Here is a 25,000-nt window from a genome sequence, read left to right as displayed (position 1 = left end):
CTTTACTGTCATTATGGTGCATGCGTGCGTGCGTGCGTGTGTGTGTGTATGCATGTATTCGCATGTGCACAAACAGGCCAACACTGTAAGTGTATTGCTAATACTTTGAGTGCAGTGGAGAGAGATGTGAGCCTATAGTGTAAGCAGACGTGTCTCTCTCCACTGCACTCAAATGAAGAGAGTGCACTGTCACAAGAAATGGTAACAAAGGCTAGAGGCATGGACAGATTAAGGAAGGGAAGAGGAAAGAAACATTTAGTAACTAGGGAGACAGAGGCACCACAGCAGCTGATGTAAATGAATTATGTGGTTCTTTAATAGCAAACTTCTTTAAAATTAATCATAATTAATCTGTTGGGAGTTCTGGTATAGAGACTTTTTGGAAAGTCTGTCACTATACAAAAGGGCCAAGAATAGACACAAAGGTGAATTTTGATTAGTTTGGGTGAAAGTGCATATACAGTAAGACCATATTATTTTAAGTTTTATTATTTCAGAATGTATAATAAATTGATATAGACCAGGATGAAGTCTTTACAGATAAATAAAATAGAGTCAATGACAAATGTTTTATATATTTAAAAGAAGACTTTTTGAGCCCTTAAGAACTATAGAAACCTCTTCCTATTTTAAAAAGTAAGCAATTTTGGGGCGCCTGGGTGGCGCAGTCGGTTAAGCGTCCGACTTCAGCCAGGTCACGATCTTGCGGTCCGTGAGTTCGAGCCCCGCGTCAGGCTCTGGGCTGATGGCTCAGAGCCTGGAGCCTGTTTCTGATTCTGTGTCTCCCTCTCTCTCTGCCCCTCCCCCGTTCACGCTCTCTCTCTGTCCCAAAAATAAATAAAAACATTGAAAAAAAAATTAAAAAAAAAAGTAAGCAATTTTTAAAAAAATAATTTATAGTTCTAATTGTGAGCAATTATTATGTAGTAAAACTAGACCAACAAAACGTCTATTACTTACTCTATACACTTGGGAAAATAAAAACTTGGTTCTCTTCAAATATACAGGACAGTGTTTTAGTTAATTTAGATTTGTCTTTACCTCTTGTAGTTTAAATTACTGAGTTTTTCCTAGACGTGGCAAAAAATAATAAACCATATTTACATTATTCCTAAAGCGTGCCTTTTTTAGCCCCAAAATAATCTTTAGTCACCCCTTTCCATCTTTTCGTTCATTTTGCTCATTTCTTAGGACTTATTTAAATTAGTTATTTTCAGGGGTGCTTGGGTGGCTTTGTCGGTTAAGTGTCCAACTTCGTCTCAGGTCATGATCTCACGGTCCGTGAGTTCGAGCCCCACATCGGGCTCTGTGCTGACAGCTCAGAGCTTGGAGCCTGCTTCAGATTCTGTGTCTACCTCTCTCTCTGCCCCTCCTCCGCTTTCACTCTGTCTCTGTCTCTCCAAAATAAATAAAGATTAAAAAATCTTTTAAATTATTTTTAAATGACCACTTCTCATTTTTTAACCAGACATATAAGAGAAACTTAGTAAGTAAACTTTAAAAATAAAATCTAAGATCAGATTGATTTTTATGTCTTATATTACAAAATAGTTTTAGGTTTTCACCTGAGGAGTTGTAGATGATGGGGTATTTTTATCCTCCAAATGTTCATTTTGTGGTTCTGTGGTGTACATGCTAATATTTAAAAGAAAAATAATTTGAAAAAAAAAGTACTATAAATCCATCTGAAACAAACATGGTTAAGTGGGATTAATATTTTAATGATTTTTTATCATAAAGTTGTATCACAGTCAAGTCAAATACCTTTATAGCTAAGACAGATCCAAATATTCATTGTAAAGTTATTAAGCAAAATCATGTGCATAAATTTTAAAAACTTATTTATCACACAGAAATTTAAAACTTCTCAGTGGTTCATAATGTTGGGTCATATCTTAAGAGCAATACATCAGAAAACTCAGTTCTTTATTTTATGCACTGAAATAATTTCCACCATTGATTTACTCTATGTTCAGTTACATTCCTGTCAGAAGAGAGTACAAAAGTTTTTAAAATATGATCAACTACATTAATACTTACATCTATAAGTTACTGATACATACTGTCTTTATATGTGGTCCATTTGAAAGATCATCCTTTACCCATTGCATTCCAGTGTGTACCTTTGTTGTAAATCAGGTGACCACATATATGTGAATTTATTTTTGGATTCTGTTCTGTTCCACCAGTCTATTTCTCTATCCTTATGCCAACACTACACTAGTACTTGTATAATAGGAATTGTTATCTGGTGGTGTAAGCTCTCTAGCTTTGTTCTCCTTCAGAGTAGGATTGACTCTTTCTCTCTTTGTGTTTCCACATAAATTTTATTTAATTTTTAAAAAAAAATTAATTTATGTATGTATGTATGTATGTATGTATTTTGGAGGAGCGGTGGAGAGAGAACCTTAAGCAGGCTTCATGCTCAGTGGGGAGCCCGATATGGGGCTGGATCCCACTGCCCTGGGATCAGGACCTGAGCTGAAATCAAAAGTTTGGTACTCAATCTACTGAGCCACCCAGGTGCCCCTCCACATAAATTTTAGAATGAAGTTGTACATTCATACACATACACACTCTCTATATCTAGTGGAATTTTGACTAAAATTGCATTGATTCTGTAGATCAATTTGGGGAGAACTGACATCTTAACAATATTGAGTCTTGTAATACTTACACATTGTATACATCTCTCCATTTATTTAGATTTTCTTTAGTTTACCTTAATATTTGTGGTTTTCAGTGTAAAGGTCTTACATATCTTTCATTAGACTTATTCCTACATAGTCTTATTTCTAGGTAATGATGTTTTTTGAGATGTACCAAAAACAGTACCATTAAAAAAAACCTGTTGCTTGTTTTTTGCTGGTATACAGAAATACAAGTAATTTTTATTTATTTACCTTGAACCTAGACCTTAATAAATTCACTTTATTCTAATAGTCTGTAGATTCTTTTGGATTTTCTAACTATACAAGCATGTCGTCAGCAAATATCTTTTAATTTCTTCCTTTCTCAATTTTATACATTTTTTTAAAAGTTTATTTATTTATTTTGAGAGAGAGAAAGCACGTGCAGTGGAGGGGCAGAGAGAGGGGGAGAGAGAGAGAATCTTAAGCAGGCTCAGCACTATCAGCACAGAGGCTGAAGCGGGGCTTGATATCACGAACCATGAGATCATGACTTGAGCTGAAATCAAGAGTCGGAGCCTTAACCAATTAAGCCTTTTTGTTTTTAATATGAAATTTATTGTCAAATTGGTTTCCATACAACACCCAGTGCTCATCCCAACAGGTGCCCTCCTCAATGCCCATCACCCACTTTGCCCTCCCCCCATCAACCCTCAGTTTTTTCTCAGTTTTTAAGAGTCTCTTATGGTTTGCCTCCCTCCCTCTTGAACTTTTTTTCCCCCCTTCCGCTCCCCCATGGTCTTCTGTTAAGTTTCTCAGGATCCACGTAAGAGTGAAAACATGTGGTATCTGTCTTTCTCTGTATGACTTATTTCACTTAGCATAACACTCTCCAGTTCCATCCACGTTCCTACAAAAGGCCATATTTCATTCTTTCTCATTGCCAAGTAGTATTCCATTGTATATATAAACCACAATTTCTTTATCCATTCATAAGTTGATGGACATTTAGGCTCTTTCCATAATTTAGCTATTGTTGAAAGTGCTGCTATAAACATTGGGGTACAAGTCCCTATGCATCAGCAATCCTGTATCCCTTGGGTAAATTCCTAGCAGTACTAGGGCTAGTATCCAAAATCTATAAAGAACTCACCAACTTTTTTCTTTCTTTATTGCACTGGTTGTAACCTGTATTTACAGTTGTTTTATACCTTGCTGACCTTGGTATTGTCTGTATTTGTTTTAACATAGATCTGTTGGTAATAAATTCCTTCATTATTTGTTTACCTTAAATGTATTTCACCTTCACTTTTGAAAGGGATTCTCACTGAATACAGAATTCCATATTAGAAGCTATTTTCTTTAAGAATTTTAAAGATGTTCCCCTGTATTCTGGCTCCCATAACTTCTGTTGAGAATTTAACTGTCATTCTTACTATGGTTCCTTTGAAGATGATATGTCTTTGGCTGATATTAATCATAGTTGTTAATTTTTTTTTCATTGTGGTAAAATATACATAACAAAACTTTACCATTTTAAAGTAGACAGTTCACTTGCATTAAGTACATTCACATTATTAAGCAACCATCACCACTATCCATCTCCAGAACTTTTTCATCATTCCAAACTGAAATTCTGCATCCAACTCCCCATTCTCTTTTCTCCTAATCCCCTGGCAACCACATTCTACTTTTCATCTCTATGAATTAGACTACCTCAAGTACCTCCAATAAATGGATTCACAATATTTGTCCTTTTGCATCTGGTGTATTTCACTTAGCATAAGGTTTTCAAAATTCATGTATCAGAATTTTGTATCATGTATCAGAATTTCCTTCCTCTTTATGGATGAAAAACATCCCATTGGATGTATATATCACATTTTGTTTATTCATTCATTCACTTATGGATATTTGTGTTGTTTCTACCCTTTGGCTATTGTGAACAATGCTAAGAACATGGGTGTGCAAATATCTGTTCAAGTCTCTGCCTGAAAGATGCTAGATCTTATGGTAATTGTTTCCTTTTTCGAGGAACTGCCATACTGTTTTCCACAGTGACTATGGCTATACCATCTTATATTCATACCAGCAATGCACAAAGGTTCCAATTTCTATATATATTTGTCAGCACCTGTTATGTTGTTTTTTGATAATAGCCATCTTAATGGGTTTGAAATGGTATCTCATTGTGGTTTTCATTTCCATTCTCCTAATGACTACTGAGCATCTTTCATGTGCTTATTGACCATTTATATATCTTCTTTAGAAAATATCTGTTCTAGTCTTTGCCCAGTTTTTAATTGGGTTATTTATTTTTTGTTTTCAAGTTGTAAGGGTTTTTTATATATTCTGTGTATTAATCACTTACCTGATACATTATTTACAAATATTTTGTCACCGTGGGTTGCCTTTTCTCTCTGTTAATGGTGTTTTTCAATACACAAAAGTTTTTAATTTTGATGTAGTCCAATTTCTCTCTTTCTTTTATTGCCTGTGTTTTGGCTATCTTATCCAAGAAACCACTGCCAAATTCAATATCATGAAGTTTACTCCCATATTTTAAGAGTTTTATAGTTCTAGTTCTTGCAGTCATAGTCATTTTAACACCTTTGTTTACTAACTGCTAACTAAAAATTCTGAGTCAACTTTGAATCTGTTCCTATTTTCAATTTTCTATCTTGGCTGGTAGTCATATAGTATTGTCTAATAGCTAGCATGGCTAATAATTTGTATTGAAAACTTGACATTGTGTATAAAAATTCAGTCTCTAGATAATATCTTCCTCCAGACAGAAATATGTGGAGTGGGGACAGTGTTAATCACTAAGCAAATCAGACACTGAGCTTGGTTGAGACAGCTTTGCAACTTTCAGTTTTTATCTCAATGTGTCCCAATTTCTGGGGAATAGTTCTCTAAGAATTTTGCCTTAGATGATGTACTCCCCAAATTATGGTAGCCTCACATATTTTCCACAGATCAGGATACCTTACCACTTCCCCTTTGGTTTACTCCTTTTGTTCTTGCTTTACTATCCCAGAATAGCTGAATAAACTTCTCCACGGTGACATAGCTATAAATAAGGAGTTAGGTGGGGCCAGAATCAGGCAGCTGGTTCCAGAGCCTACACTTTTTTTTTTTAATATAATTTATTGTAAAATTGGTTTCCATACAACACCCAGTGCTCATCGTGACAAGTGCCGTCCTCAATGCCCATCACCCACTTCCCCCTCTCCCCCACCCCCCATCAACCCTCAGTTTGTTCTCAGTATTTCAGAGTCTTTTATGGCTTGCCTCCCTCCCTCTCTGTAACTTTTTCCCCCTTTGCCCCTTCCCTTCCCCCTCCCCCATGGTCTTCTGTTAAGTTTCTCAAGATCCACATATGAGTGCAAACATATGGTATCTGTATTTCTTTGGCCTGACTTATTTCACTTAGCTTAATACCCTCCAGTTCCATCCATGTTGCTGCAAATGGCCAGATTTCATTCTTTCTCATTGCCAATTAGTATTCCATTGTGTATATAAACCACAATTTCTTTATCCACTCATCAGTTGATGGACATTTAGGCTCTTTCCATAATTTGGCTATTGTCGAAAGTGTTGCTATAAATATTTGGGTACATGTGCCCCTATGCATCAGTACTCCTGTATCCTTGGGTAAATTCCTAGCAGTGCTATTGCTGGGTCATAGGGTAGTTCTATTTTTAACTTTTTGAGGAACCTCCACACTGTTTTCCAGAGTGGCTGCACCAGTTTGCATTCCCACCAATAGTGCAAGAGGGTCCCATTTCTCCACATCCTCACCAGCATCTAGTCTCCTGATTTGTTCATTTTAGCCACTCTGACTGGTCTGAGGTGGTATCTCAGTGTAGCTTTGATTTGTATTTCCCTGATGATGAGTGTTGTTGAGCATCTTTTCACGTGTCTGTGGCCATCTGATGTCTTCTTTAGAGAAGTGTCTATTCATGTCTTCTGCCCATTTCTTCACTGGATTATTTGTTTTTTGGGTGTGGAGTTTGGTGAGTTCTTTACAGATTTTAGATACTAATGCTTTGTCCAGCATGTCATTTGCAAACATCTTTTCCCATTCTGTCAGTTGCCTTTTAGTTTTGTTGATTGTTTCTTTTGCGGTGCAGAAGGTTTTTATCTTGATGAGGTCCCAATAGTTCATTTTTGCTTTTAATTCCCTTGCCTTTGGGGATGTGTCAAGTAAGAAACTGCTGTGGCTAAGGTCAAAGAGGTTTTTTCCTGCTTTCTCCTCTAGGGTTTTGATGGTTTCCTGTCTCACATTCAGGTCCCTTATCCATTTTGAGTTTGTTTTTGTGAATGGTGTAAGAAAGTGGTCTAGTTTCAATCTTCTGCATGTTGCTGTCCAGTTCTCCCAGCACCATTTGTTAAAGAGGCTGTCTTTTTTCCATTGGATACTCATTCCAGTTTTGTCAAAGATTAGTTGGCCATACATTTGTGGGCCCAATTCTAGGGTCTGTGTTCTATTCCATTGGTCTATGTGTCTGTTTTTATGCCAATACCATACTATATTGATGATCACAGCTTTGTAGTAGAGGCTAAGGTCTGGGATTGTGATGCCTCCCGCTTTGGTTTTCTTCTTCAGTATTATTTTGGTTATTTGGGGTGTTTTGTGGTTCCATACAAATTTTAGGATTGCTTGTTCTAGCTTTGAGAAGAATGCTGGTGCAATTTTGAGTGGGATTGCATTGAATGTGTAGATTGCTTTGGGTAGTATTGACATTTTAACAATATTTATTCTTCCAATCCATGAGCATGGGATGTTTTTCCATTTCTTTGTATCTTCTTCAATTTCCTTCATAAGCTTTCTGTAGTTTTCAGCATACAGATCTTTTACATCTTTGGTTAGGTTTATTCCTAGGTATTTTATGGTTCTTGGTGCAACTGTAAATGAGATCAGTTTCTTTATTTCTCTTTCTATTGCTTCATTATTGGTGTGTAAAAATGCAAGTGATGTCTGTACATTAATTTTGTACCCTGCAACTTTGCTGAATTCATGTATCAGTTCTAGCAGACTTTTGGTGGAGTCTGTCGGGTTTTCCATGTAGTGTAACATGTCGTCTGTGAAAAGTGAAAGTTTGACTTTATCTTTGCCAATTTTGATGCCTTTGATTTCATTTTGTTATCTGATTGCTAATGCTAGGACTTCCAACACTATGTTAAACGACAGTGGTGAGAGTGGACATCCCTGTTGTGTTCCTGATCTCAGGGGGATAGCTCTCAGTGTTTCCCCATTAAGGATGATATCAGCTGTGGGCTTTTCATAAATGGCTTCTATAATGTTCAAGTATGTTCCCTCTATCCCGACTTTCTTGAGGGTTTTCATCGAGAAAGGATGATGTATTTTGTCAAATGCTTTTTCTGAATCTATTGACAGGATCATATGGTTCTTAATATTTTCTTTTAATAATGTGATGTATCACATTGATTGATTTGAGAATATTGAACCAACCCTGCAGCCCAGGAATGAATCCCACTTGATCATGGTGAATAATTCTTTTCATAGGCTGTTGAATTCAATTTGTTAGTATCTTGTTGAGAATTTTTCCATCCACATTCATCAGGGATATTAGCCTGTAGTTCTCTTTTTTTGCTGGGTCTCTGTGCGGTTTAGGAATCAAAGTAATACTGACTTCATAGAATGAGTCCAGAAGTTTTCCTTCCCTTTCTATTTTTTGCACCAGCTTGAGAAGAATAGGTATTAACTCTGCTTTAAATGTCTGGTAGAATTCCGCTGGGAATCCATCTGGTCCAGGACTCTTAATTGTTGGGAGATTTTTGATGACCGATTCAATTTCCTCACTAGTTATGGGTCTGTTCAAATTTTCTATTTCTTCCCGTTTGAGTTTTGGTAGTGTGTGGGTGTTTAGGAATTTGTCCATTTCTTCCAGGTTGTCCAGTTTGCTGGCATATAATTTTTCATAGTATTCCCTGATAATTGCTTGTATTTCTGAGGGATTGGTTGTAATAAATCCATTTTCATTTGTGATTTTATCTATTTACGTCCTCTCTCTTTTTTTTGAGAAGCCTGGCTAGAGGTTTATCAATTTTGTTTATTTTTTCAAAAAACCAACTCTTGGTTTCATTCATCTGTTCTACTGTGTTTTGTATTCTATGTTGTTTATTTCTGCAGAGCCTACACTTTTAAAAGTAAAGTTCCTATAATATGCCAGAAACTGTGCCAGACACAGATGAAAATTTTCACAAGGAAATGGCCACAATAAATCCATTTTCAAAAAGAGAGAAGAAAAATCTATCAAATATCTAACTTTTTGGCTTTTCCATTTTAGAAAAGAAACTATTAAAAATAAGGGCCCTAGAAAAACTTCAAAATAGAGCATAATGAGTAAGTTATAGGGGCTCCTGGGTGGCTCAGTCAGTTAAGTTTCTGACTCTTGATTTTGGCTCAGGTCATAATCTCACAGTTCATGAGATTGGATTCTGCGTGGGGCTCTGTACTGACAGTGCAGAACTTGCTTGGGATTCTCTCTCTTTCTCTCAAGTAAATAAATATTTAAAAGAATAGTAACAGAAGGCTAACATTATTTAGAAATAGCTCATAGGAAATCAATTTATAAAAGTGTTACAATCCCTAGCCATCATCTCATTGCCTGTCATCCTGCCCTCTACATGCCCCTCACCTCCCAAGCCCCTTCACCGAGTACTCTGGAACTTCTGCTAGACTATTATCAAACTCTCAGCCTCTTACATTTTCAACCTATTTTCAGAGCATTTTCTCAAATTCTGTGTTCTATCTGAAACCAAGCACTTCCCTTAAGGACACTTCTTCCCCTATGGTTCTCTTACATAATATGTTTATTTGCTACCATTCTTTCTGACACCCTACTGCTATTTCTAAACATTATTATTATTTTTTTTTTTTTAATTTTTTTTTCAACGTTTATTTATTTTTGGGACAGAGAGAGACAGAGCGTGAACGGGGGAGGGGCAGAGAGAGAGGGAGACACAGAATCGGAAACAGGCTCCAGGCTCTGAGCCATCAGCCCAGAGCCTGACGCGGGGCTCAAACTCACGGACCGCGAGATCGTGACCTGGCTGAAGTCGGACGCTTAACCGACTGCGCCACCCAGGCGCCCCTCTAAACATTATTATTAAAAAAATTTTTTTAAATGTTTATTTATTTTTGAGAGAGAGAGAGACAGACAGAGCATGAGCGGGGGAGGGGCAGAGAGAGAGGGAGACACAGAATCCGAAGCAGGCTCCAGGCTCCGAGCTGTCAGCACAGAGCCTGATGTGGGGCTCGAACTCATGAACTGAGAGATCACGACCTGAGCCGAAGTCGGACACTCAACTGACTGAGCCACTCAGGTGCCCCACTAAACATTAATTTTAAAAACCTTGCTGCTTTGAAGCTTGTGTAATTTGACAACACCACCTTCTCTCTCTTCTAATCTCTGTAATTTAGTGACCTCATCTTGGTCCCTTTCCATTATTCACCAAAAGCATGAGCACCTCAAATTTGTAATGCTTGTGAGTCTTAAACATACACTTGGATAATTCAGCTACTACCTTGGTTCCTCAGTTCTTTACTTCCTTTCCAATAAAGGAAAGGCCATACTAGACCCTTCCATAATCTGAAATGTTCTATAATCAATAATCACTAATTTAAACATCTACTTCTAAAAATATTACCTTATCTTCTTTCAGTTTGCTTGTTCAATTGCATTTGCTTCATCCCTACCAATTAATCTTTAACATCAGGATGTGTAGTGCAATGATACTTCTAGTTCAGACTTTAGCCCTTTCCCTCATTACTTCCTTTTGTATTTGATGTGTGATCTACCATCTCCAAAATATTACTAATATCCTAGTCTCCTGAAATATGGTTATTATTGCACCTTTTTAGAAAAACCTTGATCCTGCACCAACCCTATTATCTCATATTTTGATTCACTTATATGAGCAACTGAATACTGCCATAGAAAGTTACACTACAGTAACCTGGCATCACTATAAATTCATAACCAATAGCCTCTAGTGGGCCTTTAAAATGTACCAAACCCAACGTATACATTCTGTCAACTCATTTTCCCCAACGACTATTCCAAACCTTTTCCACTCTTCTCAAACCATAGATCCTCCACATATTCCCCTTAATTCTCAGTAGATAACCTTACCTCCAATTTCCATATATAAATCTAGCTTCCTCTCTTCTTAAAGGAAGTGTCCCTCCTCCTAAGGCAATCAGAGCATGTGCATTTTAGATTATATTCCTTCCTATATTCTCAAGAATTTTATAATATCAATGATCTTTCTCTGCCTGTACCAACGATCCCTCCTCTTGTACTTCCTTTTAACCAGATCCTTCCCAATGACTTTTAAATGAGTTCATCTTAATAAAAGTTTCCCAGAAATCCATCTGCCCATTTAGTTACTGCCCCATCTGTCTCTGTTCCTTTACCAATAAACTTTTTGGAGAGTCAGCAGTTCTCAGTCTTTTTTCCTCCATGAACTACTCACCCCTCATTGTTCTCTAGTTGAAGATTCTACTCCTTTCACTCCAAAAAAACAGTTCTAGCAAAAATCATTAGTAATCTCCAAGTGACCACATGACATGATAAAACACTCTTCTTTTGGTTCTTGTTAAACCACTCTCTCATATCCCCCCCTCCCCGCCCCCATACCTTTCTTCTTATTCCTTCCCTGTCTCCTTTACAGATCATCCTCAATTGCTAAAAGTTGGGAATCCTGAAGTTTCTGTCTCTCAATCCTCTACCAGTTCACTGGCTTTAGGATATAGATAAAAATATTTAACACGATTGTCTTAGTTCAGATTACCACAACAAAGCACCACAGACTGGGTGGCTTATAAATAACAGAAATTTATTCCTCACAATTCTGGAGGTTGCACATCCCAAATCAGGGTCTCAGCAAGTAGGTGGAAAGTCTTCTTCCAGGTAACAGACTGCCAACTTCTGTTATATCCTCCCATGGCAAAACGTGAGGCAGAGAGCTCCCTGGGGTTGCTTTTACAAGGGTATTAATCCCTTTATAAGGAATCTACTTTCATGGAACTTCCAAAGGTCCCACCTCCTCATACTATCACATTGAGGGTTAAGATTTCAATATATGGGCACATCTGGCTGGCTCAGTTGGTTAAGCATCCAATTTTTGATTTTGGCTCAGTTCATGACCTCATGGTTCGTAAGATCAAGACTTGATTAGGGCTCTGTGCTCACAGCAAGGAACCTGCTTGGGATTCTCCCTCTCCCTCTTTCTGTCCCTACCCTGCTCCATGCTCTCTCTCTCCAAAAATAAATAAACTTTAAAAAAGTTTCAGTATATGAATTTGGGGAGAGACACATTCAGTCCATTGCAATGACCTATAGGATTCTGCACAATGTGGTCCCTGGCTCCCTCTCTAGCCTAATTCATACCATTGCCCATCCATTTTTCCCCCACTCTTAGCCACTCTGTTTTTTTCAGTTCCCTGAAATTGCTAGGTTCCTTCTGTAGGGCCTTAACACTTACTTTTCTCTCTAATTTGAAACACTCTCTACCACCAATCTCCCTTTCATTTGGTTAACTCCTTTTCATCCTTCAGCTCAAGGAACATATCCTCAGAGAAATATTTATGACATCACCTCTGCCCCTAGCTAAGTCAGGTCCAGTTATTATATGCTCTTACAGTATCTTGATCATTTTCTTCAGAACATTTATCTCAGTTTGTAATTGTGTATCCATTAGTGATTGTTTAATGTGTTAGCCTCATTAGGCTATAGACTCCATAATAGTGCCCATTTTATTTTTCAATTTTCTGCTCATTTTATTTTTCAATCTCTTTATCCCATTCTGTTCCTCAGATAAGATAGTTTCTATTTATCTATCAAGTTCACTGATTTTCCCTCATTCATTTCCATTCTGCTGTTGAGTCTATCCAGTTAATTTTTATTTCAGATACTGTAGTTTTTAGTTTGAAACTTTTTGTTTCTTTAGTTTCTATTTTTCTGCTATTAATGTGTATCTTCCCATTCATTACAATCATAGTTTACCACAACGAAACAGTTATAATAATAGCTGCTTTAACCTCTGTCTGATAATTCCAATATCTGTGTCATTTTGGATTGGCATCTATTGATTTTCTTTTCTCGTAAGACATTCATTTCCTAGTTCTTCATATGTCAAGTACTTTTGGAGTATATCCTTGACATTTTGCTGTGTAGACTCTGGGTCCTGTTAAAATCCTATGAAAAATATTTAAATTTGTTTGTCTCAGTAGGTAACCAACTTGTTCCGGTGCAGATCATAAGCTCTCTCTTACTTTCTATGGGCACTGGTTCCAATCTCATTTGTTTTCAAAGCCTTTGCTTTGCGGTTTTTGGTGTGTTTCAGCATGAACCACTCAGGGGTTATTCTGTGACTTGGGCAGTGTTTTTTCCCTCCATATTTATTTTAAATTAAAAATTCTTTATCTTACTTTAGTTCTTAAAGCCCTTGCAATGCTGCTTTAGGCCTGTCTCCCGCATGCACAGCTGGAGGTGACCCAAGGCATCTTGTTGTGTTCATATACAGAACTAAGGAACCTCATTCTCCAGCTTTTCCCTCTCCTAAATCTGTACCCTGCTATATCTCTCAAAGTCTCTTTTCCTGGTTTCTCTGGTCAGAAGATGGGTTTTTTTCCTCTGAGTTATAGCTGCCCATAATGTCATAAATAGGGCCTGCCCTTGGGAAAAAAACCACAAAAGGAAAACAACAACAACAACAAGGATTCTTCACATTCTCTTCAAATGATAGAGTTCATTTTCCCAGATCTTCAGGCCATAAAAATAGGTTTCCTATTGTACTTTTAACCTTCTGTGCTGTCCTTGCATGGTTTTATCACTGAAGCCTGTCTTCAGGTCAAAGCTGCAAGAGGAAAAGAAATTCACCGTGTGGTTTTGACTTTCCACAATCCACCTCCTTCTGTTTACTTTTCGATCTCAGGTAGTTGCTCTTCACATTTTGTCCAGAGTTTTTTTATTGTGAGCAGTAAAAAAAAGAGGTTGCAGTAGACCTATTACATCTTGGAGAGAACTGGAAGGCTATATGCTCCACAAGAGAGAGGGACAATATCTGGTTTTACCCTTGATCTACATAGTGCCTACCACATGGTAGGCCCTCAAGAAATATGTGTGCAATAAATACTGAGTGAACTGAGAATTTTAAATGCCAGATATTCAAAATGACAACAAAACCAAAAATATTTCTGCGTGTTAACAAAAAAAGGCATCTTTTGTAGAAGAGTAAGATGTCCAACACCAAGAACAGGCTTTACAAATACGATATGAAAAAGGAAGCAAATTATAGAATGACGAAGATCCTTAATGACTATGCCGCAAAGACAGGCAGGAAATCAACAGGACAACTTAGTAAAAGGTTCTGTTCCTATAGAAAAAGACTAAAGAGTAGAAGTTTTGAAGAACTAGGTAGGACCCTGGCTAGGATAGATTTTTGATACAAAAATGGAGGAAGGTAAGGAAGAAAATCCAGATACTCGAGTAATATAGGGATCAGAAGCAGGCTAGGCAGGGTATTTAACCCTTAGCTCTCTCCCTATTGCCCTCTTCTTTTTTTTTTTTTTTTTTTTTAACACTGTGCTTATCTCCTTTCCTCTTTGATCTAGATATCTCCTTCTATTTTCCTTTGGACTTCTTGCTTCCCCTAGGACCTCTTTATCTATTACATAATCAAATTTTCAAAAGTCAATTTCCTTAATATAATACAAATTTTATAATTTAAAATGTAGTTCTCCTAATAACATTCTTAGGAGTCAATTTCTTGACAGAAAAAATCTGTTCAACAGCTCTGTGCAATTATGTGAAATAAATTTGATATAAGCAAAAGCCTACCTGTATAAATCAGAAGTAATTGTGGTAATCCAGGTGTCTAATGATTACAGTGACTGTATTCTGGTACGAGTCCTCTCATTATACGTCTGGATAGCTGGCATAATGGAAAGAATGAGGGCTTTGAAATCAGAAATACACTAGTTGTACGATCTTGGGGAAATTATAGTATCTTGTCATCTTTTAATGAGCATAGTACTATCTACTTTTCTTACTTTACACTTACAGCTAGAGAAAGCAGAACAAAATTTGAGACAAGTCCATCAAATTTGATTTTACTAGACATCAGGGCATGCTTTTTTATACTAACAAACAGAAGACTTCAAAGTGGTTTACATTTTAGTATCTTATATTTATGATCACCTCAATTTCTTTTTAAATTTTTAGGCTATTATTTATTTCAATAAGGTTCTTAAAAATCTCATTTGGAATAGGCAGAAATAAATAAATATGTGCCACATATCTTGCTATCATGGGGATAAAGTAAGATATTTGTATAGTTCATAACAAAAGCTATGGTAATCAATTAATTATTTTTATTATAAATAGGAACTGTTATCATATTGCTAAACTTTGCTTTTAAAGTAGTGGAAAATTTGGGGTGCCTGGGTTTCTCAGTTGGTTAAGTGTCTGACTCTTGATTTTGGCTCAGGTCATGATCTCACTTTGTGAGTTCAAGCCCTGCATTGGGTTCTGCACTGACAGTGCAGAGACTGCTTAGGATTCTCTCCTTCTCTTTCTGCCCCTTCCCACTCATGTGCTCTCTCTCTCTCTATCTCAAAGTAAATAAATAAACTTTAAAAAAACACACACACAAATTAAAAAAAAATAGAGCAGTGGAAAATTTTGATGGATTTAGAGGTTCTAGTTTTATTAGAATGTTTCTTTGACTGTAAATATTAGTAACAGAAACAGTGTCGTATTATAGAATTGGGAATTCTAAGCTTCCTGCTTTTAATCTGCCACATAGCATTGAGTAAATTTCTTGTCACTTCATCTCCCTGTACCTCATTTTCAAATTTATAAAATGAGGTAGAGATGAAAGATGTTAGATGATCTAAGGTCTTTATCAGTTTTCTTTCTTGCTTTCTATTCTCTTATGGACCTACTAAGAAACGGCGTGAAAGAATACCAACACATGTTGGTTGGGAATTACACATCTTATATAAATATCATGTATGTATGTGTGTGTGTATGTATGTATATCACATAACAGAAATTAACTGTCTTTCTCTGGTGTGTGCTCTTGTTACTATACACTGTTCTTTGGGTTTATCATTTTGAAGCAATGCTGTGCAATGGCGACATCTAGTGAATATATCATATGTCATTCAGCAAAATTTATGGCCAAAGAATAGTCCTTAAATATGGATAATTCACGTGGTGGTTTAGCTACATACTTTAAAATCATTTCTCATCTCTCTCCCCAGAAGATTTAAGAAATAACAATTAAGTTTGATAGTAGCGTTAAAATTGGATACATAACTGGAATTTCTTTCAAAAATCAGAATACTTACAGAGGTAAGTATAAACTATTCTAAGTGAGATTGCAACTTGTTTCCTTCCATTGAAAGCAGAGCTGAGATTTGAATTCATGTGTGTTTCAATATGTAGTCCATGCTCCGAGCCACTATGCATTACTGACATATAATGGTCATTTAACGTGTATTTATTACATGAATGTTTGGTAAAACATATGCATCATTATCTGCTTATATGTATTGTTTTAGGATCTTTGGAACTCGTGTTGTCCTTCATACAAAGAAGTCTTTGTGACTGTACATCAAAGACCATTAAGTAAAAACTATAATATAAGCCTTTCCAAACATATGAATTTGAAAGCTATATCCACAAGGAGAATATTCTTTATGCAGAGCATTCAAATTAGATCAGGGTTTTTTTGCTTGGCTTTTTTTTTTTTTTAAAGATAATGACTAGCTGGCATATTATTTAATCAGGACAATACAAATCTGGGCTAAACTAGTACTCCAATTCAAATTGACTTTGCCACTGTTAAAATTCCTATGGGAGTTAGTGTTTGTTCTCAGTAATCAGATGTTATCTTGAATTTTTATTCTTTTCAGATGCCTAGATCTTGTTTCCACAATAAAATAGTAAGGTATTCCAGGGTTCAGAGCATGATTTATATCCTTGACTTTTTGTTAGCCCCACTACAATGGTTTTTCTCACCAAATAATAAAGTTACCAACAACTTACCCAGAAACCATGGTTTTCCACAAAATGGCATCAAACCATCATGGCTTTCTCTCTAGTCCTCTTGACCCTACATTTCAGTCATACTGAACTATTAATTGTTCTCCCGTGCATTTTTGTTTTCTTTGCTTAGAATACCTTCCCACTGCATTTCTTCTTTGTAAATGATACCTATTGCTTAAGGGTCATTCCAATAGAACTTCCTGCAAGGTACAGCACAAAACTAGAAGTCATCTTCCCTTTTTGAATTCTTACATCACTTTGTCACTTGTTCTACCTTCATTCTCTCTCTCTGGTTGTCCTTGGTCTTCTTTTCATCTATCCATCCTTTGAAAGTTGGGGCTCCTCAGCATTCTTCCCTATGCCCTCTTCTCACTCTATATACATTTCTTAAGAGACTTCTTTTACTCTCATGGCTCCAATTATGACCAATATGCTGATGAATCTGGCTTAGAGAAGCTCTGTTGAGATTCTAAGTAGTGTATTTAACAACTTATTGGATATCTCTACTTCATGGTCTTTACAAGCATCTTAAGCTCAATATATGTACAACTGAACTCAAGAGCTTCCCCCACTAAATCTGTTCCTTCTTCAGAGAATTTCCTATCTCAGAGAATGAAACCACCATCCACCTACTTGCTGAAATTAGAAACTGAGGACTCATTCCTTCTCTTTCCCTACTGACATTCAGTGAGTTACTAAATCATGTTAATACAAGCTCCTAAATTATTGAAAATTTTGTCCACTTTCTCTCAGTATAAATTGCCACTGTGCCAGCCCAGGCCATAAGCACTTTTCCACATATGCCCTGTAACGGCCTTCCAACTGTTCTCCCCATGTCCAGTCTTGGTCCTCTGCTTGTAATCTCCACAATGCAGCATAAACTAAAATGTAGCATGATTACGGCAACTTCCTGCCTAACATTCCTCAATGGCTTCCCATAGAAGAAAAAAGTCCAAGCTCCTTAAACTCATATTACAGAGCTCCCTTTAATAAGGGCTAACCTTGTTCCTGTTTATCTCCTCATTTTTTAAACTTCAGCCATGCTATTTTAGTTCTTAAAACTTGCCAAGCCTCATATCTCTGAGACTATACATTCTGTATGCTGTCTTCCAACCCTAAACCCTTGTTTTTTGCACAACTAACTCTATATCAGTTTAGAAGTCCTTCATTTAGAAGTTCTTCTAGGAGGCATCCTTATCATAGCATCCATCCCTTATCACAGCCTGTATCCCTATTATAATTACTGGTTTAACTCTCATCATTTTTTATTTGACAAATATTCAGCAAGAGCCCACCATATAACTGGTACTGTATTCATTTTCCTTTGTATATAGAATTTAGTCGATACCGGGTATTGTGGAAGCAATTATTGATTTAACTATTTTAATTATAATTATAAATACTGGTTTAACTATTATAATTATATTATTATATTATATTTATAATTACTGGTTTAACTATCATCATGCTTTTATTTGACAAATATTCAGCAAGAGCCCACCATATAACTGGTACTGTATTCATTTTCCTTTGTATATAGAATTTAGTCAGTATAGGGTATTGTGGAAGCATATATAGTATGTTGGAAAGGGCCCAAGAAATGCTACTTGGTGACTTGCATTTTCCCTACTGGATTAAATCAGTGCTGATTTTGTAATCATTTCTGAGTTCTCTACCTAACACAGTAGATGGCAGGTAATTATCTAATCTCATTAACTGCTGAATTTTAAACACAAACAAAAAGTTTTTAAACTGTAAAAGGCCTCTAGCCAGCCATTACTTTCTACCTAGCAGAGTTTTTTGTTTTTTGGATATTACTTTGGATATAATAGAGGGTAAAAAGCAAAGAAACAAACCACTATGGTAAAAAAAAAAAAAAAAAACCCCAAAACCCAAAAAGCAAACAAAAAACAACCATGGGATTTTGTCAGAACACTGTGGTTAATAATTCTGCCACTTACTCGGTATGTGGCCTTGGTCAAGACCCTTAACCTCTTTGAGCCTCAGTTTCCTCATCTGAAAAAGGTAGTTATAAAATCAAATGAGATACAAGAAAATAAAAACATAGCACAAAATGTAAAAGGCTACCCCAATGCTATTATTATCATTATTATTATTATTAGCGTGAATACAGATCAATCAGGTTTCCCTATTACTGGTCATCCCAGCTCTACAGGCAACAGGATTTCCAAATTTTATTCTTCATCTTTACTTTGCCACTTAAGAGGTAGGCTTTTGCAATTTAATAAACATACATTGATGGAAGTGGTTAAAAAAAAAAAACTCACAAAGAAAACAAGCCAAAAAAATTAAATATTAAAGGAATAAGAGAGACAAAAAAAATTAAATATTAAAGGAATAAGAGAAACAAAAGCAGCAGCCTATCTAGAATTTGGATATATGGATCAAAAAATAAATCAGATCACAATTTTTTTTTTAACTTTTTTATGTCAACTGGAAGGATAGGTGGTACAAAAGAGTAATGCTATGAGCTACTTCTCAGGAAAACTGTAACCTACTGAGTGGGCAGTCAGGATATTTGGGTTGAAGATCTCACTTAGCCACTAGAATATCCAGGTAAGCCAACCCTTATGGTCTTATGGCTCCTTGATCTCCTTGGCTCCTATGATCTTTTCCTCCACCCTATCTCAGCTACCCACTTACAAGGCTACAAATCTCAAATGGGCACTTGATCCTGCCTAGCTATGCTACTATGCTTCTGTAGTATTGCTATAGATGAATATTTGTGTCCCCTCACAACTCATATGTTGAAATCCTATCCTCCAATGTGATGGTATGAGGAGGTAGGGGGTCTTTGGTAGATGATTATGTCATGAGAACAGAACCCTTAGGAATGGGATTAGTGCTCTTAATAAGAGTTCTTGGGAGCTCTCTAATCCCTTTCGGCTTTCTATGAATCAGAAATAAGGCTCTCACTAGACACTGAATCTTCCAGCACCTTGATCTCAGACTTCCCAGCCTCTACAACTATGAAAAATAAAATTGCTTATAAGCCACCTAGTCTATGCTATTTTGTTACAGCAGCCCAAACAGACTAAGACAAATGACTTTCTTCCATTCTCTAAAATGACTATTTTATGCCTTCTCTTCCTACCCAAACATTCTTTCTTCTCTCTCCTTACTGATCTTGCCTCAGACTTTCTATTTTATTGAGAAAAAGAGAATCACTATCAGGCAGAAACTCTTTCCTGAGATCACTAGATCTACTCATTTATCTGCATCTCTACCTATACTCACTGCCTTTCTTCTTATTACTACAAATTTTATGTTCATGTTCCTGAGCCAACACTGCTACATATTCCCTGGATCCCATTCCCTCTTGTTTTCTCAAAGACTTCACTCTTAAAATATACACATTCTCTCTTACACTATAATTTTTTTTTCTTCTCTGCTGAATAATTCCCATTAGCCTAGAAACATACTTAAGTATCCTTATCTTTGAGAATTCTACTTTGACTCCACATACTCCTCTATTATCTACATTTCTCAGCTCTTCTTCCTGAAGTATCTTGAGATGTCTATAGTGGTGTATCTATTCTTCACATTACATTTTCTCTTCATTGTCCTTGTCAAGACACATAACCACTACATGTTGCCAAAATCCAATGATCAGATATCTTTACTTTATTTGACTTTTCAACGTGTTTCAATAGCACTGGCGTGCTTTGTTGTCTTGACTTTTAAGTCACCGCACTCTTTGGATTTTCTTCCTACTTCACTGGCTACTCCTTACCCAATTCCTTTGCTTGCTTCTTTTCTTCTGCTTTACCTCTAATCATTGGAATCCTCTCTATGAATACACTTTATCCAGATAGTTTTTTCTACATGCTGATGTTCCTCAATTTTGTATCTTTGGTTCCTTACACAGAACTCAAGACACCAGATTTACTTTAGATTTCTAATAAGCATAGATCAAATTTTAGGTGAACAAAATAAAACCAACCTCTTCCCAATGCACATCAACACACACACACACGCACACACATGTACTTTTTCTTCTTTAGTCTTTTTCATTTGGTAAATGTCACAACCATCCACTCAAATTCAAGACAAAAACCTAGGAGATTCTCTTTTTTTTCTCACCCCCTACATTCATAACATCACCAAATCTGTAGGTTCTGCCCCAAATATACTTTATATCCATCCACTTCTATACTACTTTAGCCCAAACTATTGTCATTCCTTCCTGGATCACAATCGTCTTCTGCTACTAATCTTGTCACCAACCCTATGATCGATTAACCACATAACAGGCAGAAAACATCTGTTTTCAATGAAAATCAGATTATATTACTCCCTTCCAGGAGAACTTCCTGCTGGTTTATCATCATGCTTTAAATGAATTCCAAACTTATTCTATGGGTAGATCCTCATGACCTATTCAAAGCCCTGTATGATTTGGCCCCTACCTATCTCTTCAAGGTCAAGTTGTACCACTTAATCCACATTGAAGCTAGAGCAGTCTTTATGGTGTTCCTTGAAAGAGTGAAGCTCTTTCCTACTGTAGGATTTTTGCATTTGGAATTCCATTTAACTGCAATGCTTTGATCCTACTATTTCTGTGGGTTTTTTTTTTTGTTTTTTGGTTGTTTTTTTTTTTAGATCACTGAGGTGTTAGCACACGTCAGGTCTTCAGAGAGCCCTTCCTTAACCAATCAATCTAAGACAACCTCTTCCCCAGTCTCTCTCACTTCATACTGTTTTACTTCTTGACTACACTTAACATTATCCAAAATTTCCTCATTCATATCTTGCTGCTTTGCTCACTAAATCTTAAGTTCCATGAGAATAGGAATCTTGCCAGTCTTTCTTACCATTGTATTCAGAATAACTGGCAAAACAGATTTCCTAGAGATATTTAATGAATGCCTGTTCCTGAGTGAATCACTCACTCTATCTGATCTCTCACATTTGCAGACTTGCTAGTGCTAGACTTAGCTCTGGGTCCAAGGAATACAAAAACGAATAAGGCATGGCTCCTTGAGGATCTCATCCGTTCGTCTCTTCAACAAATATTTACTGAATGTATATTATACTAAGCTCCAGGTACTATTAAATCTGTTTAGTGAAAATATGAAAATAATGTACAACATGAGATGCACCATAAACATGTTACTTTAGATGGTACTATTATTGCACTTGCCTCTTCCCTCTTGTTAGGTAATGGGCAGGAGCTCATGACAAGAGACAGCCAACTGATAAAAATGGCTAATATACATTTTGGTATTCACAGAAGGCAATAAATATGAATGCGCTCTTCATAGGCACATAGTGACTAAACCCTTTGGGGTCATGAATTCTGTAGCTGAGATAGTAACAAGTGTTAACTTTCCACACTGCTCTTGCACAAATTACAATTTTATTTACGCTTATGGAGAATTAGGGAATACCCAAATCAATTGCTCCTCTCCATCTAATTTTTCAGGGACCTGGTATGGGCCTGCAGAGCTCTTGTAACTCCTGAATGCTGTGTACTGGACACATGGTACCTGTACAACAGTTGCTCTTAGTCTCTTCAAAAGCACTGAGCTAAAGGGCTTGTCCAGTGTAATAAAGCCAACAGAAACAGGCTGGGGAGGGGGAACTGAGAGGTGGGTAGGTTAGGGAGGAAAGCCTTCCCAGGATAAGCTACCAATCCTGGAACACACGTCCGGTCACAAGAGCACGTTAAAGTTCATTTGCACATATTCACCCTTTGGACAACAGTCTACCCTTAATAAAACTAATTTTGCAGTCAGTCTTGACTGACAGATCTTTTTTCTTACTTGTGAGTTATCTGTAAAATGAGAGGAACAGAGAAGGAAAGGAGAGAATAAAGAAGACAGCGATGTGGGATGAGGGAGTAAAGAAACGAGTCAGGGGGAGGAGAGAAAAAAGGTCTGTTGCTGTTTCCCCAGCTTCTGACAAAGGAGCCCACGTCTGCTCCTGAAGCGGGAGGAAAGGAGCTCCACGGGCCTACAGGAAGGGAAGGACGGCGCGGGATGAGGGGCCAGTGCTCAAGGGCCTGGAAAGGGTGAGAGTTGAGAAAAACGGACCGTACCTACAATTCCTTCAGCATCCCTCGCTACCCCGGGAGCGGTCCTGGCGCCCAGCAACTGCCGCGTAGACCACGCGCCGCTCTGGGGGAAAAGCCGCCAAGGCCTGAACTCCGCGCGGGTGCTGGGGCCAGACTAATGGCCGCAGGCTCAGCCAAGGGCGGCGGGGCGGGGTCTGGGTGGGGTCTGGGCAGGGCTGGCAGCAGTAGGGCGGGGCTAATGGAGGCCCTGCGTTTAAGCGGCCTGCCGGCTGCTCTGGCCTGCGGAGGCTCGGGTTTGGGGGTTCCCGGGGACGGCGTGGTGTGCTTTCAGTCTATTCGATCCTTTCCTTCCCACGTCTCTTGTGAATGGTGACTTATTGCGTTGTCAAAGTCCAGGTACAGAGTTGACATCACAGGGTCCTTAAGCCAAAAAGCAGCGCCAGGGGCTGCACGTGTCAGAAATGACTTGTCAACTCACATCAGTGTCCCCTTAAGTCAACTTAAATATAGTACAGTTGTAAAAGAGAATAGTCTCTGCGGTTAAGACTGGACTCAAATGTCAGCACTGCCACTTTATAGCTACGGAACTACAGGCAAATACATAGCTTCCCTGAGCTTCAGTTTTCTCTTCTGTAAAGGACATGGTTGGCGGTGGTGCGACTAAATGACAAGTGTCTGGAACAGGGCTTGGTACAAATAAACACTCAAATGTCCTGTTATCAGCATAAAACCTTTGTGTTTTTGCCCACATGAGATCTTATGTGGAGACCTTCATATGAAACAAATAAAAGCAGTTGAGGGTGGGCCCCCAGAAGCTTTGGGTTCTTAGTTCTGAGGCTCCTCTAATGGACTCTGCAAGCTTCCTAAATAATAGACGAAAAACAACTCTTATTTCTCCAATAAGAATTACAAACTTCTTATAGAGACAAACTGCCCTTTTCTAATTTTGCTCCCCATACCGCAAACAACTTTGGTCCCTGCACACACCATATCCTTTTTTGCCTATGTGTTTTTTCTCAAGTTTTTGGTTAGGACTGTTTTCTTTCTCCTTTTCTTATTGCTCAGGATATGATTTAAATTACAACTCTTTCTTGGGTGATCAAATAAAAAAAACTCTCCTTCACCTTTACCATGATGTAGACATCTCAAAAAAGATTCAAAGTTATTTTCTCCCTTGTTTCAGGAGAGTAGATAAGATTTCTGTGATTGTAGGGTTAGGGAAATGCTTTGTTCTCATGGTAGGGAAGGGAAAAGCAGGATACTGGTGCAAAGCTCTACAAATGGTAGAGCTGGGAAGAAAGGCTTTTGAGAAGAGTCTGAACAGGGCACTGCTCCAAATGCAGTGAAATACTGGAGAGTTTAGTGCTTTAGGGTCCATCTAAGGAGGATGGAGGACACATAAACAAGTTCTGTTCTAATTGGAACAGAAGGCTCAAGCCAGATTTAATTTGGCTTAGTCCACTAAACCTGTATTATTTGCTCCTAAAATGGCATGAAGCAATTCCTACCTGTTGGAAAGAACTACGTAAGTTATTCATATAGAAATAAACGTTCTGAAACATTTCAAAAACTATGTCCTTCATTTATTTGAAGATAACATGATGAAAATTTAATAATGGTTTAAAAAACATCTAAAAAACACCGATGTCTTCTCTTGTAAAAACTTAATAGAAACTTAAAAAAATAAGTCAGTTATATTTGCAACCATGCCATTGAGAGCAAAACACTTTTGAGGAACAAGGATGACCTTATTAATGACTGCATTTTTCACTAAATTTGATATGACAAAAATAGCTGAAAAATATCTTCTATATAAATCGCTCTGGGAGAAAAACAGGGAAGATGGCGGCGTAGGAGAACACTGGGCTCACCTCGTCCTGCTGATCACTTATTTCCACCCACACCTGCCTAAATAACCCAGAAAACTGCCAGAAGATAAGCAGAACGGACTCTCTGGAGCAAAGCGTAGACAAGAGGCCCACGGAAGAGGGTAGGAAGGGCCAAGAGGCGGTGCACACTACATGGACTGGTGGGAGGGAGCTGGGACGGTGGAGGGGCAGCCTGCCTGGCAAGGCAGAGTCCCTGAGTCTGATTTGCAAAAGCGGAGGGACCAGAAGCAGAGAGTGCTGACAGCCAGCGGGATTTAGCAAGCACCTGGAATGTTATAAGTCAACAGCTCTGCTCGGAGAGCGGGAGGGCAAGAGGACACCGGGAGGGAGAGGTATTGAGCTCTGGAAGACAGA

At 37.6% G+C, this 25,000-nt stretch overlaps 1 protein-coding gene across 1 annotated transcript in view; it reads right to left on the bottom strand.

Moving 5' to 3' along the window:
- The window catches only part of SLC9B1 (solute carrier family 9 member B1), a 76,477-nt gene extending 53,568 nt beyond the window's left edge, over positions 1-22,909 (bottom strand). Inside the window, exons 1-3 of the mRNA XM_086704489.1 lie at positions 22,782-22,909; positions 14,507-14,600; positions 1,566-1,635 (exon numbers count right to left, since the gene is read on the bottom strand). Coding sequence (XP_086560615.1) covers positions 1,566-1,634 — 69 coding nt within the window. The 5' untranslated portion in view covers position 1,635; positions 14,507-14,600; positions 22,782-22,909. The remainder of the gene's footprint in view (positions 1-1,565; positions 1,636-14,506; positions 14,601-22,781) is intronic.
- Positions 22,910-25,000: the final 2,091 nt, after the last annotated feature.

This window comes from Puma concolor, chromosome B1, assembly GCF_028749965.1.
Source record: "Puma concolor isolate L17-30 chromosome B1, mPumCon1.1.hap2, whole genome shotgun sequence".
In the NCBI taxonomy this organism is placed as follows: Eukaryota; Metazoa; Chordata; class Mammalia; order Carnivora; family Felidae; genus Puma; species Puma concolor.
Note: the sequence above shows the minus strand (reverse complement) of the source record. Positions and strands in the feature narration are given on the sequence as shown.